This window comes from Cryptomeria japonica, chromosome 2 (assembly GCF_030272615.1).
Source record: "Cryptomeria japonica chromosome 2, Sugi_1.0, whole genome shotgun sequence".
NCBI lineage: Eukaryota > Viridiplantae > Streptophyta > Pinopsida > Cupressales > Cupressaceae > Cryptomeria > Cryptomeria japonica.
In genome coordinates this window covers 556,281,823-556,297,558 of record NC_081406.1, presented here as the reverse complement: position 1 = coordinate 556,297,558, position 15,736 = coordinate 556,281,823, and the positions used below count along the sequence as shown (strand labels likewise).

The 15,736-nt window shown below is 40.0% G+C and overlaps 2 protein-coding genes across 8 annotated transcripts in view; one reads left to right on the top strand and one right to left on the bottom strand.

Moving 5' to 3' along the window:
* LOC131038040 (uncharacterized) overlaps positions 1-15,736 on the top strand; it is a 187,257-nt gene that overhangs the window by 72,083 nt on the left and 99,438 nt on the right. The gene's annotated exons all lie outside the window — the stretch shown is intronic.
* Positions 10,095-10,910, bottom strand: LOC131873661 (uncharacterized). The gene is made up of 2 exons (XM_059216717.1): positions 10,675-10,910; positions 10,095-10,561 (listed from the first exon to the last, which is right to left on the bottom strand). Exons 1-2 carry the CDS (start codon positions 10,903-10,905, stop codon positions 10,136-10,138), a joined length of 657 nt encoding a protein of 218 aa, XP_059072700.1. The 5' UTR covers positions 10,906-10,910; the 3' UTR covers positions 10,095-10,135.

Sequence of the window (15,736 nt, the reverse complement as noted above, 5' to 3'; positions counted from 1 at the left end):
ATAGAGTCTCATTTATAGAAGGAAAGGTAATGGCATGGCCAAAAACATCCACCTTCAAAAGAGCACAAGTGATTGGTTACAGACAAGGGCATCTATATGAATTGTGTAATGAGCCAAATCAAACCCTACTTCATGAAGTCACAGATCAAACAGAAATTTGGCATAGAAGACTAGGGCACTTACACTTTCGTGCTCTACCCACTATGGAGAAATTAGTCACAGGACTACCTAAACTAAAGCCAATTCATTCAGATGTTTGTAAAGGATGTGCACTAGGGAAAAACACTAAAAGTTCTTTTCCATGAAGCTCTAGGAAAACTAAAGGTGTACTAGAACTAGTTCACTCTGACTTATGTGGGCCTATGTCTGAACCATCACTAGGAAACGCATTATACTATGTAATCTTTGTAGACGATTTCTCTAGGAAAACTTGGATTTATTTTCTTAAAAGTAAAGAATCTGAAGATATTCTTAGGAAATTTAAAGAGTTCAAATCTGTTACAGAAAATCACTCTGGTAGGAAAATCAAAACTCTAAGGACTGACAATGGTAGGGAATACACATCAGAGGTATTTAAAGAGTTTTGTAAAGATGCTGGGATTAAGAGGGAGTTCACTGTACCCTACAATCCTCAACAAAATGGGGTTGCTGAAAGAAACTGCACTTTGGGGAGAAGCCACTAATACCGCTGTATACATTCAAAACAGATGTCCTCACTCTCATATTGGTGACAAAACTCTTGAAGAAGTCTTTATAGGAATTAAACCTGATATTAGCCATCTCAAAATATTTGGATGTCTTGTTTATATTCATGTACCTAAGGAGAAAAGAACTAAACTAGAACCTACTGGGCAGAAAAGGATTTTTGTAGGATATAGTGAAACATCTAAAGCCTACCGAATATTCATCCCTGGTCAAAGACAAATAGAATTAAGCAGAGATGTCATATTTGAAGAAGATGTAGCCATTAACAAAACAAGGAGTTCCAGCACACCTGAAATCCCAACTAATTCCATGAATTTGGAAGAAGATTCTCTTTCTGAAACTCAAAGGGAGCAACATGAGGAAAACACCTTGGAACATGAGAACACTACAACAGAGAATCCCAGGAAGAGACCACTGTGGGCCACCAAAACTGTACAGGAAGCAGAATCCTTTGCAGCACCTAGAGAAACATTTAGAGAAAACAAAAGACCTTCAAAATTCTCTAGCTATGTTACTCTTATGACAAACCTCATAAATGCTGAACCTTCAAGTGTCGGAGAGGCTCTTAAACAACTAGTATGGAAGGATGCCATGATAGAGGAATATCAATCTATCTTAAAGAATGATGTGTGGAAATTTGTGCCTAGATCTAAAGGAAAATCATTTGTATCTTCTAAATGGCTCTTTAAAATTAAGCATGCTGCTGATGGCAGTATAGAAAAGCATAAGGCAAGATTTGTTGCTCGAGGCTTCTCACAAAAGGAAGGAATTGACTATGAAGAAACATTTGCACCAGTTGCACGATACACTTCTGTCAGAACAATCCTGGCTATAGCAGCATCTAAAGGATGGAAAGTTCATCAAATGGATGTAAAAACTGCATTTTGAATGGAACAATTAAAGAAGAAGTATATCTAGAGCAACCTGAGGGATTTGAGGTAAATAATGCAAAAACACATGTATGCAAGTTAGAGAAAGCACTGTATGGATTAAAACAAGCTCCCAGAGCATGGTATGAAAGAATTGACAATTACTTATTAGGGATAGGTTTCTCTAAGAACATTGCTGATCCAAATCTGTATTTCAAAACAATCAAAGGTGAAATGTTGATACTAATACTATATGTAGATGACTTATTAATTACAGGCGAAGATCATCTCATTGCAAAATGCAAACAGGAACTAGCTTCAGAGTTTGAGATGAAGGATTTATGTCTACTCCATTATTTCCTTGGATTAGAAGTATGGCAGAAACTAGATGGTATTTATTTAAATCAAGGTAAGTACACCATTGACATTCTGAAGAGATTTGGAATGATGAATTGCAAGCCAATGTCATCTCCTATGGAAACAAATCTTCATAAACTAAAAGAAGCTATAGCAGATTCCAAATTTGCAGATCCAACATTATACAAATAGATTATTGGATCATTAATGTACTTCGTCAACACCAGACTTGATATATGTTATGCAGTAAATGCACTCAGTCAACACATGGTTGAACCCAAAGAAATACATTTGGTTGCAGTAAAGCATATATTGAGATATCTACAAGGTACCTTGGACTATGGACTTCATTATGAACACACTGCATTGAACCTACATGGATACTCTAATTCAGATTGGGCTGGAAGCATTATAGACAGGAAGAGCACTTCAGGATGCTGTTTCAGCTTAGGATCAGCTATGGTATCTTGGATCTGCAGAAAACAATCATCCGTAGCTCAGAGCTCCATAGAAGCTGAATATATAGCTGCATCCATGGCAGCTAAGGAAGCCGTATGGTTGAGGAAACTGATAGTAGGACTGTTTGGTAAAAGTCTGAAGCCTACAATCATTCATTGTGACAATCAGAGCTGCATTAAACTTTCAGTGAATCCAGTTTTCCATGATAGATCCAAGCACATTGAGATCCCATATCACTATGTGAGAGACATGACAGAGAGAAAGGTAATAAGACTGGAATATGTCAATACAGGAGATTAGACAACTGACATTCTCACCAAACCCCTAGCAAGAGTGAAAATTGATCACTTCAGGAGGTATCTTGGTATGGTTAAAATGTAATTGATGCATATAAAGATGTTTAAAATTTATGTAAATTTCTTGATCATATAATTAAGTATATGAAGTATGTAACCTTTCCCTATGTACATTTCTAAAGGATGACGATTCTTTAGTTAATGAACACTTGTATTTTAACATTGTAAGGTGACGATCTTATAAATGTTTGAAAGATCATATAAACTGAAAATCTGAATATCAGAAATATGATACGTTATAGTAGACATTATGTAAGCAGATTAATGTCAGTGCACATACTATAACAAGGATATCAAAGTGAGTATATCCTTAGTATCACAGGCTGATACTTAAACTTGGATATCAAAGTGAGTATATCCTTAGTATCACAGATTGATACTTAAACCTGGATATCAAATTGAGTATATCCTGAGTATCACACGATGATACTTCACATCTAGGTGATGTAATTCTCATGAGATTAGTGGTGAGCTCAATTAAGTTTTAGGTCTATACTCCTAAGACTAAGAGGGAGTGTTAATTATAGTCTCAGTCGTAACACTCAGGAAAATAAATCTGTCTCCTTATTTTTATCAGCGACAGAAACTAAGTCTGTCATTCGCAATTTAATTAGGATTAAATTTAGTTAGTATTAACTAACAAATTTGCTATGCTATGATTAGTTAATGCAACAAATTTGCTATGCTATGATTAGTTAATGCATCGTTGAGTTTATTTAAGGAAATAATCACCGGTGTAGAAGGATCGTGGCTCCACACAGGGGTCACGACCCTATGTGGAACCACGTGGTTCCACATAGGATCGCGACCCCCTGTGGAGGCACGATCCAATGGAAACAAAAGATATATATGCGCTACCCTCTCTGTTGATAATATATCGGATAGAAGAAAACAATACTGTGATCGGTAGTAAATATAATCGTTTACTTTTCATGTACAAAGGCAAATCGATAAGACTAATAAAATCAGTTTTTCATTCCTTATATCCTACCCTAAAACTTCTAAACTAGTTGTCTCAGAATTCTGATTGCTCAGAAAGTAATAACAGTCTAGTTACATTTACATTAACGATTTTTTTACCAAAAGAATATTGATGTGTCATCAATGATTTATTTACCTTTGACTAACAAAAGGAGGCCAAGAAATGGAGTTTCGTAGGGTACTAATGTAATGTCCCTTATTGGGATATTCCTATATTTTTCTCCAAGCACCTTGTAAATGCATAGGTCTTCTTTTTATGTCAATCTGATCTGCTGCCTATACTCAGATATATATATATATATATATATATATATTTGTGTGTGTGTGTGAGAGAGAGAGAGAGAATCCTTTCTATTCCAACAGATCTGATTCTCTAGTTACTTATTTAATGTTTCCTTTTCTTTTCCTTTGATGCTTGCTTGATTATTCTTTGCAGATTTGAATTTGTGTACTGATCTCTTTGATAAATGTTCATATCGTTCTTCCAGATTTCTTATAATTCTGGTTTAGGTATGCTCCTAAATCTACTTTTAATGCTTCAGATATTTTCTTCTATTCCATGGATCCTTCTCAAATGAAAATCTCTCCCCTTTATATCATCCAATGTGAGGGAGAGTCACACCTCTTCATAATGGTCACAACCTTTTAGCATTACCACCCTTCAAAAGAGTCACGACCCTTCAACATTTCTACCCCTTTGAAAGAGTCACTTCCTTATCTTCTTCCCATAAATGCTTCCTTAATTCCTTTGCTCCCTTCTTTCTTCCTTCATCCCTTTTCTCCCTAAATGAAATTCCATTCTCTCCCTTTTATATCTCATGTTTGAGGGAGTCACAACTTTTCATTTCATGCCTTTTGACCATTCATTAAACTTTATTTCAATTATATTAAATTTTATTTTTTATTCTTTTATATTTTAATTTATTAGTATTATTTATTAATAAATTCTATTTCAACAAGGGGACATTACATCCAACACATTCCCATTGGAAGTCTCAGCCCTTTTAGAAGCTGCACAACTATGAGGGGTGTCAAGAGACTTCTAAAACATAATCTTGGCTCATTTCTCCTCATTTGTGTTGCAAACAAAAGTTTTTTGACAGCAGGTTGAAGAAAGGGTGAACAAAGTTTGGCTTCCAAATTCAAATAGGAGGAGTTGAAGACTGATTTTTGAAGCTTCAACAAGTGTTGCATCATCATTTCCATACAATTGCAAGCTCCCATTGGCTACAAGAGGTAGGTTTTTTTAACATTTTTTTCCAACTATTTTTGTTTCACAAATTGTCAAACAGGAAACATTAATTTTTTTCATTATTTTGTTTTTGTTTTTGAATATGTTTATGTTATTTCTTGCCACAGGAACTAGAATGGCATCTACCTCTTCCTCCGTTGGCAATGAACAAACAATTACAAAACAAAGAAATGATCCGAATTCTCCCTTATGGAAGTATGTTGATATTTTAAACCCACTTCCAGGAGGTGGGGGATTTCGTTGGAGATGTCAAGGATGTGGCATTGAACGTAATAGTTCATATTATCGGGTGGTAGGCCATTTGTGTGGAATAAAAGGAAGAGGCATCAAAAAATGCCTTGGAAAAGATGGTAAACCTATACCAGATGAGATAGTGATGAAATATTTTAGGGAGAATGAGGAGGCAGAAGAGAGAGAAGCCCGTAGATTGAATCAAACTGTAGCAAAGAAAAAAAGGGGAATGCAAGCCCCATCTAATCCCGATGTTGTAGTACAAGACCACCCCTTCTTTTTCACAAATGAACTTGAAAATGAACCACCCTTGACACGCAAAAGAACAAAGGGGCCTTTAGAAACCGCATTTCAAAATGAGAGTAGAGATATTGCTGACCAAGATATAGAAAGGTGCATTTGTGCAAATGGGTTGGCTTTCAATGTTGTTCGCTCCCCATATTGGAAGCAAATAATAAAAAGTGTTAATGAAGCTCCAAGAGGGTATAAGGGCCCAGGTTATGAGAAGGTACATGGAACATTATTGGACAAAGAGGTGAAGAGGGTTGAAGATGTATTGAAACCCATAAGGGATTCATGGGCTGAGACAGGTGTAACAATTGTTTCAGATGGGTGGAAAGATTCTAAAAATTGTCCCTTGATCAATGTCATAGGGGTGTCCCCTAAAGGGGCAATGTTTTTGAAAGTTGTGGATTGTGAGGGCCAAGTAAAAGATGGCCAATTTATTGCAGAAATTCTCATCTCCGCCATTGAGTTAGTGGGACTCCACAATGTTGTCCAAGTCATAACGGACGATGCAAGAAATTGTAGAGCTGCTGGTTTGTTGGTTGAGGAACGCTATGATCACATCTTTTGGACACCTTGTGCGGTCCATTCACTCAATCTTATGCTACAAAGGATTGGGACTAAAATAAAATGGATCACAGATGTGTATGCAGAGGCTGAGGACATCCAGATGTTCATCACAAACCACCACGTGTCTCAAGGGATTTTTAGATCCTTTTCGAATTTGGAGCTATTGAAGGTAAGTGAAATAGTAATTTAATTTTTCATTTTCTGATTTTTTTAATTTCAATGTTCATAATATCATTGTGTAAGCTATATTGTGTATTATTCTTTAAAGTTTGGCTTTATTTTTTAATCATTTTGGCATTAATTTGTGTTATAGGTTGCCGAGACCCGTTTTGCATCAAACACAATCGTCTTAAGATCACTTGTGAAAGTTAGAGTGGCACTATGCAATATGGTGATCAGCAAGAACTGGACTGTATGGAAGCAAAGTAGCAGTGAGAGGGCAGAAAAAATTAGGGAGAGAATATTGAATGAAAAATGGTGGGATCTTGTTACATATCTCCTAAGTATCACTGAGCGCATTATGAGTATGATTCGCTATATCGACATGGATAGGCCTTGCATTGGTGAGATTTATGATGGCATTGACTCAATGCTTGAAAAAATAAAGTTCACTATAAATGCAAAAGAGAATGACCTCGAGGAGAAATTCTTCAAAGAATGAAAGCAATTATTGTAGAAAGGTGGAATAAGATGACCACTCCTTTGCATCTTCTTGCCTATGCCTTGACACCAAAGTACTTTAGCAATCAGTTTCTTGATAAACCAGGAAGGATTCCACCATGGAGAGATCTAGAAGTATCTGATGGGTACAAGGCAACATTTCTTAGACTATATCCTGATGATGATTTGTGAGATATTGTTACAAATGAGTTCATAGAATTTGCAAATGGGAATGGTCTAAGTGTTGCGGCACTTCGTCATAGATCCAAGAAGGATGCTCATAGCTGGTGGTACTTCCATGGTGCATGCTTCCAACACCTACAACCCCTCACTGTAAAAGTTATATCACAAGTTTAATTAATTAAAATTTATTACAAGTTTATTTATAGTTTACTTTGTCTTCATAGGTTTCTAGTAATTTTTAATTTTAATTTTATTAATGTATAACTTTAATTGTTTACTTTGTCTTCATAGGTTGCTAGTTCATCTTCTTCAAAAAGAAATTGGAGCACATACTCTTTCATCCACTCAGTAAAGTACAATAGGTTGCTATCAAAAAGAGCGGAGAATTTAGTATTCCAACCTACGCTTTCTTTCACAAAAACAATGTGACTACACACAAGGGGAAACGAAGATGTGGGATATAGAGCCAGAGCATACCGATTTGGATGCTCCCGCTTCTCAGCTTCTTGCATTGACACTTGATGACTTGGAGGGCGAGCAAACTTATAGTGCAAGTGCAAGTGGCGTTGGATCATCTAATGTCAATGTCAATGATGAGGAGGATGAGGAGGATGAATTAGCTGATCCATTTGATGATTAAACTTTATATTGTTGAAATTTGAAACAATGATACTTGAATATTTTGTCATTTTGATATTAAACTTGATGTATATGATGCTATTATGGTATGATCATGATGCTATGATTACAAGTTTATGTTTGTTTTGTTGTTTATATGATGCTATGTGACATGCTAATCTTAATTCATGCTTATAGGTTGCACAAATATAATATATATATATATATATATATATATATATAATTTACATGTTTTTGTACTAACGAACCCAAACCCCTTTTCAAAATTTTGCCGTACCAGCATACCGGTTCTTCGAAACCGAACCGGTGTCCGAACCTGAACCGACAAGCTAGGAAATTAAAGATTAAAGTTGATTTTTGAAAATCAAAAGTGGACATGGGATTTGGAAAGTAATAAAGATTTAAAGTGTTATTTTATTTGTCAAAAAGGTGGACGTCCACTTGAGGAGAAAATAAAGAAATATTTCAAAAGGCTTGTAATGTTATTTTATTATCTCTATGTTGCCCTAATTTCTGAGTGAGATTTTATAAATGTGAGTTTTGGCTCTCATTTCCATGTGCTGAATCATATTTTGATCATAACTCATGGAGGAAGGAATATTGGCTTTTGGGTATTGTCTCGTTCCTCTTTCCTAGTCTGTGTTTGCCATATACGGGTAAACGATTAAATGCAGAAAGTAATTGCACAGAACATAATGGAAATTTATTAAAGAACTAGTTTCTGTATTAATTCAACAATCCATGTACATCAAGTGCTTATAACATTACACCTAGATACGACTATCATGATGATACTAAGAAGGAAAGGTATGCAATATATAATACCCGAAGGGGTGTGACTAACCGTCGTGTCCAACTGCCCTTCGGGATGACTAACTAACTGACTGCCGTAACTCATTATTACCGACGACAACATGACAACATAACATAATGATTATTCTCGACAACATCATCCCCCCCAAGAAAAGAAGTCGTCTCCGGACGACTTAATACAAAATAGAGATGACATTAAACAGAACCAAGGTAGAGAACTGCAGGAACTGCTGACGCCAGTCGAGCCTGGAACTTATACACCTGCTGCGTCCTCACCTGAAAACCCTGTTCTGTTACCATCCGATGCTCAAGTGCGGATGTCACCATTATTGCTTCCGCAAGGAGTTCTTTTTTCCTTGACATCACAGTCCTCCTGTGCCTAAACCAAACTTGTCTGCAAAACACGCTTTTTAGTCTCAGCCTCCACCAACTGCTACTCAAATGATACTGTCTCCCTAGCCAATTTGTCCTCGATAGCCACCTGTGTTGCCCTCTCCGCATCCAACTCCTGGGTAGGTTGAGCTAAGTCTCATGCTACTATTGCCTCCAACCTGGTGGTCAACTCCTCCCGAGCCCTCTGTGCATCCACCAAGGCAACCTCACGTCTAGTCGAGACATACTTCGAGTTCCTCAAAGCGTACCATTCATGCCTGGAAGTGGCCACAACCTTTTGGCACCAAAGAAACGGGACTCGGACTCGGCTCGGACTCGGCAAGACCAAATCGGTCTCGGACTCGGGACTCGGCGTCAGACTCGGCTCCAGACTCGGCTGGACTCGGGAAAGTGAAAAACTCAAAAAATTTAGAGATTTTTTAAGATTTAAAACTTGTTTCATGCACCCTTTATTGAATAAGACACAATAACATCATCAAACTTGGCTCATTTCATTACATAATACATACACAAGTATACATCTATGATCTGTCACATAAGCATAAACGCAAATTGTAGCTGAAGGAAATAACAAACATAGATATATAAATATTGTCAAATGTATACAATATTACAAAACTCATGGAATAAAAAATCCATGTCATCATATGATCATCATCAAATGTTCCATACAAATAACAAAGGTAAATACATCTACAAGCCTATGGCGCAGAGGAGTCTGCACCCTCCGGCCCCGACGTCGGCTCCGATGAAGGCCCCGGCCCCCTACGAAGGCGTCTAAGGTAGGTCATAAATGATTGGGCAGCCATAGCCGCTCCTCGTGACACCATGCCATGCTCACCAACATCAGGAACATCTGTGTCGCTGTCACCATCTGTGTCACTATCACCATCTGCCTCTGAATCTCCTCTCTCTGCTCGTGCTCTCTGCTCCTCCTCTGCCATGGCTACAGCCTCAGCCTCTATATCTACCTGGTCGATCCAATCAGTGTCATCATCACTAAAGACAGCCACAGGATCTGTCTCAATGGCCCACTCTGCCTCAGGATCAACCTCATCTAGAATGATAGGAGAGATGTCAGCTAATGCATTCTTTCTCATTCTCAGGCGGAGGTTGTAGTGAACAAAGATAAGATCATTCATCTTCTCCACGGATAATCTATTGCGCCTCTTGGAGTGTATGTGTTCAAACATACTCCAATTGCGCTCACAACCAGATGCACTGCATGGTTGGCTCAAGATGCGAATGGCCAACTTCTGAAGATTTGGTGTCGTTGGGTCAAAAAAGCTCCACCAATTATCTGAGTTTGAAATGAGAAAAATAAATAAAATCAGTCTCTCATAAACTCATTTAACAATATACAATAAAACTAAAATTAAGCCTTACAATTTATTTTTACCTGGCATCATAGTTGTCCTACTTTCTTTGGCGATAGGACGAGAAAAGGTCTCCCCTTGTGCATTTGAGAACAACTGTAGCTCTCGCATAAGATCTGTCTGAGTACAACCAACAGGTGCCATCTTCTCCATGACTGAGTATAGCCCATCAAGGACCTCCGCATCAGCCCTGAAAGTAGGGCTAAAATGGAATGTCGGATTCAAATAATAGGCTGCTGCATGGATGGGCCTATGAAGCTGATGATGCCATCTCTTATCAATGATCTGCCAAATGGGACCATACTTGCTCTCATCTCCTACATAGATAGATTTGATGCCCTCTTTCGCCCTATCCATGCCCTCATATATGTAGCCCATTGCGGGCTTTTCTCCATCCGCAACTCGCAACAAAACCACCAAGGGCTTAACAAACTGTAAAATTGAAAATATTGTGTAATTTAAAACATGAGCAAATAAGAGAATATGATGAATAAGTTATAAAACAAAAAGTTAAATAAAAATTGTAGAATTTATAAAAAAATTACCTTCACTATCTCATCACAAGGGCTCCAAAAGCCTCGCTCATCAAAAATGCAGTCTGCCATATCTTTCCCTGCTGGGGTGGCAGCATAGGATGAGGAAGACCACTCCTCACCAACAATCATACGTCTCAAGGCCATCTTACAACGAAGCATGGACTGCAATGTGATGAAGTTTGTGGCAAATCTTGTGATTCCTGGACGAGCTAACTCCTTATGCTCTGTGTATTGTCTCATAAGAGCCAACACCAATGAATGATTATATACAAATTTGAACACATTTCTTGCCTTTTCTACACATGTCTTGACCCATGGAAGTTTTCCAATATCCTCTAACATGAGGTCAATGCAATGGGCGGCACATAGAGTCCAAACTATAGATGGGCGCCTCTCCATCAATAGTCTGCCTGCAACAACATAATTTGTTGCATTGTAATTAATGAGGTTACAAAATAGAAATTAATTTGCAAACAAAATTAGTTTGTAATCAAAAGTTTACCTGCAGCAACATAATTTGGTGCATTGTCAGTCACCACCTGTACCACGTTCTCTTCACCCACCTCATTAATCACCTCCTCTATTTGCTCACATAGGTAGGTGGCATTCTTGCAATGGGCGGAGGCATCAATAGACTTGATGAAAACGGTGCCCCCTGAAATAAAAAAATAAAGCAAGATCAATGATCATTCAATAAATCATTAAATGAAAAATAAAAAATTAATGCCTAAATGAAACTAAAATTAATCAATCACCTGCGGAAGAAACAAGAAAATTAAGGAGAGTTCTATTTCTCCTGTCTGTCCAACCATCAGTCATGATGGTGCAACCTTTAGTGCTCCAGATTTGGCGTTGATCACCCAATTCTTTCTTCACATCATTCACCAATTCAGTCAAAATGGGTCCCCTCAAATCAAACTCAGAAGGGGCTTTGAACCCCGCCCCACAAATGGTAAGGGCATCAACCATTTCTTGCCAATAAGGTGACCTGTCACAAATAATTTTAATGAGATAAGTATGTACTATGTATAATGAACTATATACAACAAAAATTAATACGAACAATCAAATTATAAAAATTAAAACAATCAAACATAAAACATTTACCTGGCTGTGAAGAATGGAATACTGCCATAGATCCAAAATCTGCCAACTGCCATTTTAGCAGCATCATGGACCTCCTTGTTCCAACCCATGCTCTCAAGTGACTGTTGGGACCCAGGAGTAGTGCGAGGTGCAAAAAAGGTATCCAACCTAGATTTACGAATCCTAGGTCCAATGCTAACACTCCCACTACCATTGCCAGTGCTAGGAACATGAGAAGGGGCAGAGGCACTGGCACTGGCACTTATAGAAGCAGAACCGGAAGCATGAGTAGTAGCAAAATGAGTGGGACGATATGAAGGTAAGGAAGAAGGCCCTCCAACACAACCTAATTGTGTCCCTGTTCCTAAAGGTGCATGTCTCCCAATGACTGTGAGATCCTCTTTTTCTTTCCTTTTCCTTTCAATTTCTTCAACCATTACATAGCAATCACGTACGGCCTCAGTGACTGCTTTTGTGCATGGGTCGGCATCATGCCCACGCACACCAGCAATATGGTATTTCAATCTATATATGCCTCCATGGAATATTGTTTTGCAAAATATACACTTTGTTTGCCCTGGAAAATCCTCATGATATTTCCAAGCAGGGTCCTTTCTAATGGGAGGTCTAGAAGAGGACATTGTATGATTGTTTTGTGAAACTTGAGGCAAATAAGAATGTGAAGGTTGCTGCAATAAAACATTACAAATGCAAAAATAACTTAAGACATTCATTCTGTGTTGTGCATTCATAATTTCATTCTCATTGAACATTTTTTTCAAAAAAGCTAAAGTAGGGTTTGCAATTTTTTTTTTTTTAAATTGTAGGGTTTGTCAAACCCTACTTTAAAAAAAATAAAATTACAAACCCTGGGCCTACATAGTAACATAGAAAAGATTTTGGAATAAAATGTAAAACTTTCAAAAAAAAAAGAATAGAAAAATGAATTTTTGCATATAAGAAACAAAAAAATCTCAAAAAAACAATGTTACCTCTTAGAACTCTTGAAGAAAATTGAAGAAATTGAAGAAATCTTCCTTGCTGGTTTTTCTTCAATGCACCCTTGTTATTCTTTTTATCTCACTTTACTCCTATTTTTGCAAATGAATGAAATGAAAGTCACTTTTAGGTATAAAACAAAAATAACACAAAAAAAACAAGTCAAAAAAACCATTTAAAATTGTTTTTTTTAAAACTTTTCATTGACTTCGCCGCCGGCCGAGTCCCAGGCACGGGACTCGCCGAGTTTGGCGAGTTTGGGCCAAACTCGCCAAACTCGGCGAGTCTGGCGAGTCTAGCTCCTGGACTCGGCAGAGTCCGAGTCCGAGTCCCCAGGACTCGGCGAGGGTGACTCGCACTCGGACTCGCCGAGTCCAGGCGAGTCCAGGCGATATTCGTTTCTCTGGGCACAAAGGCTAGGAGACGCCTCAAATCCTCCATCACTTCCTTCAAACTCTGTTTGTTTGCAACCTCCAAATCCATCTCCCTCTATGGGTTATGGCTTCCCTGCCAATGCTTAGCTTCAGGCTTCTTTCTCACAGTACGGAACAACCCCAACACTTACTGTGACTTCTCTGATGCCTTCGCCCAACTCAAAAGTGTACTGTAGCTCACAAATAAACTGGGGGTCTGGGCGCACATCATTTTTGTGATATTTTAAGATGCCAAAAACCTTCTTCTCCACTCTAATTTTTTCAATGTCCTGGCTCCAGACTCCATCGAATGATTTTAAATCTGGTCATCATTTTTTTTTTCACGTGCCATCACCACCGTTTATCTTATCCCTGTCGTGCCGTGGTATTTTTCCTTTCACCATCTGTTAAACCGCCGCCACCGTGCTCCTTCAGGCCTATAGACTGTAATGTCTCGAGCCCGTACAGAGGTTATCTGCCGGACGATGGAGTGAACCCGTACAGTGACTGGGGTCACCCGAAGCTTGTTGTCGTACGGTGGATGAATACCCGCCGAGCTCCACCCTAGGCCGGTGACCTTTGTCGACGGTGGTGCACCGTACGGGGTCCCACCGCACGACGGTGCACCATATGGTGTCCCACCGCACAGTGGTGCACCGTACGGGGTCCCACTGCACAGGGCCTCACCGTACGAGGTCCCACCGCATGGTGGTGCACCGTACTGTGTCCCCCCACACAGTGGTCGACCGTGGTGGTTCCATCGTACGGTGTCCCATCCCACGGTGTTCTCCCTTGGTGGTTCCACCGTACGGTGGCCCCCCGATGGTGGTTCCATCGATTTTTTCCCTTTTTTTTTTTTTTCAATTTCCTAATTTATTTGTCTAGAGAGTCTTTGGCTCGGGTCTCGTGTATCTGGGATCACCCTTCATCCTTCTCGGTTTTCCTCGCTCGAGAGTCTCCCGCTTTGGTTCCGTGCCTCTCGAGTTGCCTGCTCGGCCTCTCGAGTCCCCTTCCATCCTCTCGGGTCCCCCCTTCGGACTCTCGGGTGTCCTTCCGGCCACTCGGGTCCCTTGCGTGCTTCTCGTGGTAGGGTTTCCATTTGGACCCGTTGATGGCAAGTCTATTTTCAATAGCCATCCGAAGACCTGGAACCATAAATTTTACAAGAACCACGGTCTCCTTCCCGTACATAAGAAGAAGAAGAAGAATAAAGATTTTGAAGGTTGCGGCCTTCCACACAGGGATCCAATCGTTGCCGACACGAATGATCTTGGGATTATCTATGTCATCGAGGTTTGGGGCGTCTCCCTTCCAATATTCTCTGTATTCTAGCAGGTACACCTCCTCTGTTACTTGCTCTGGTTCCTCTACTTCGAGCTTGTAGCTCTGGAACATTTCGTAATCCTCCATCTGCCAGTGGAAGAGCCCGTTCAATGACCCCGTCTCATCCTCGGAGCACTCTCCTAGTTTGAGAATCCCTTCGTCGTTGGGCTCCCTGCAGCCTCGTCCTTCGTCCCTCAGGTCGCCTTCTCCTTCACCCTTCGATTCCGAAGATGATACCAGTTCCTCACTAACCAACTGCGTCCCAAGGTCTATGATAAACTTCCTTCCTCCATTCTCCATAGAGTGTTCTTCTTCCAGTTGTGGGTGGCCTTGGCTGCCACCAGCCACCCTCTCCGTAAGATCTCATCATACCCTTTTTTCTTTAGTGGGATTACCATGAAGTCCAATTTGAAGGGTTGCGTCCCGATGGTAACTTGCTGGCCCATCAGTGTCCCGATGGGTTTGATTCCATGTTGATCTGCTCCCAACAGATTGAATGTAGATGGCCACAGTGTCGACTTCCCCAGCTTCCGCCACGTTTCTTCTGGAAGAACATTCACTCCTGATCCAACATCGACGATGGTATCGGTTAGAATGGTGCCAAGGATACCCATCTCCACAATGGCCATGTTCCTTCCAGTGTTAACTGCCAGCAGCATGGGGTCTATTGCAGACCCCCCAGGAACATCTGTGTGGTGGTTGGTATTGGTGCGTGGTTGGAAGAGATTATTCAACAACGCCATTCGTAATTGAGGCATCGTCTGGAGGAGGTCGTGTACCTTCATAGGAAGCTCTAGTTTTAAGATTTGATTTAGTATAGCCTCCTCTGCCTCCAGTCGGCTGGAAGTACCCGCCGTACCCTTCACCTTCGCCCTTTCTCGTATTTCTTTCTCAATTTCTTCCCGTGCTTCCCGTACCCTTTGCTTCTCCATCTCCGGGTCTGGGCACATTGCTTGTCTAGCTTGGGCACGGGTTACGGCCAACACTTCCTCTTCTTTGGTTTCCTCAATATTGAGCAAGTTGATGCCGGACTTCGGGCAGGTGGCATCTTCGTGGTCTCCCGGTCCACACCATTTGCACAAATATTGTGTGGCCTCTCCCTTCGAGCAGTCTCGGGCGAAGTGCCCCCACTGGCTGCACACTCTGCATTGTATCATCGGTCAGCCTTTGGAGTCGTATTGGATCCGGCTCCTATTATTATTGTTGTTTCGTCCTCCCCACCGGTTATCTCGGTAGCCTCTCGATGTTGC

What these genes read in the sequence shown, in the direction of transcription:
- LOC131873661 (XM_059216717.1), bottom strand. Translation starts at nt 10,905, where the DNA reads ATGAGACAATACACAGAGCATAAGGAGTTAGCTCGTCCAGGAATCACA. An exon ending in CTTGTGATGAGATAGTGAAG is followed by an intron (nt 10,562 to 10,674) that starts GTAATTTTTTTA and finishes TCAATTTTACAG; the next exon opens with TTTGTTAAGCCCTTGGTGGT.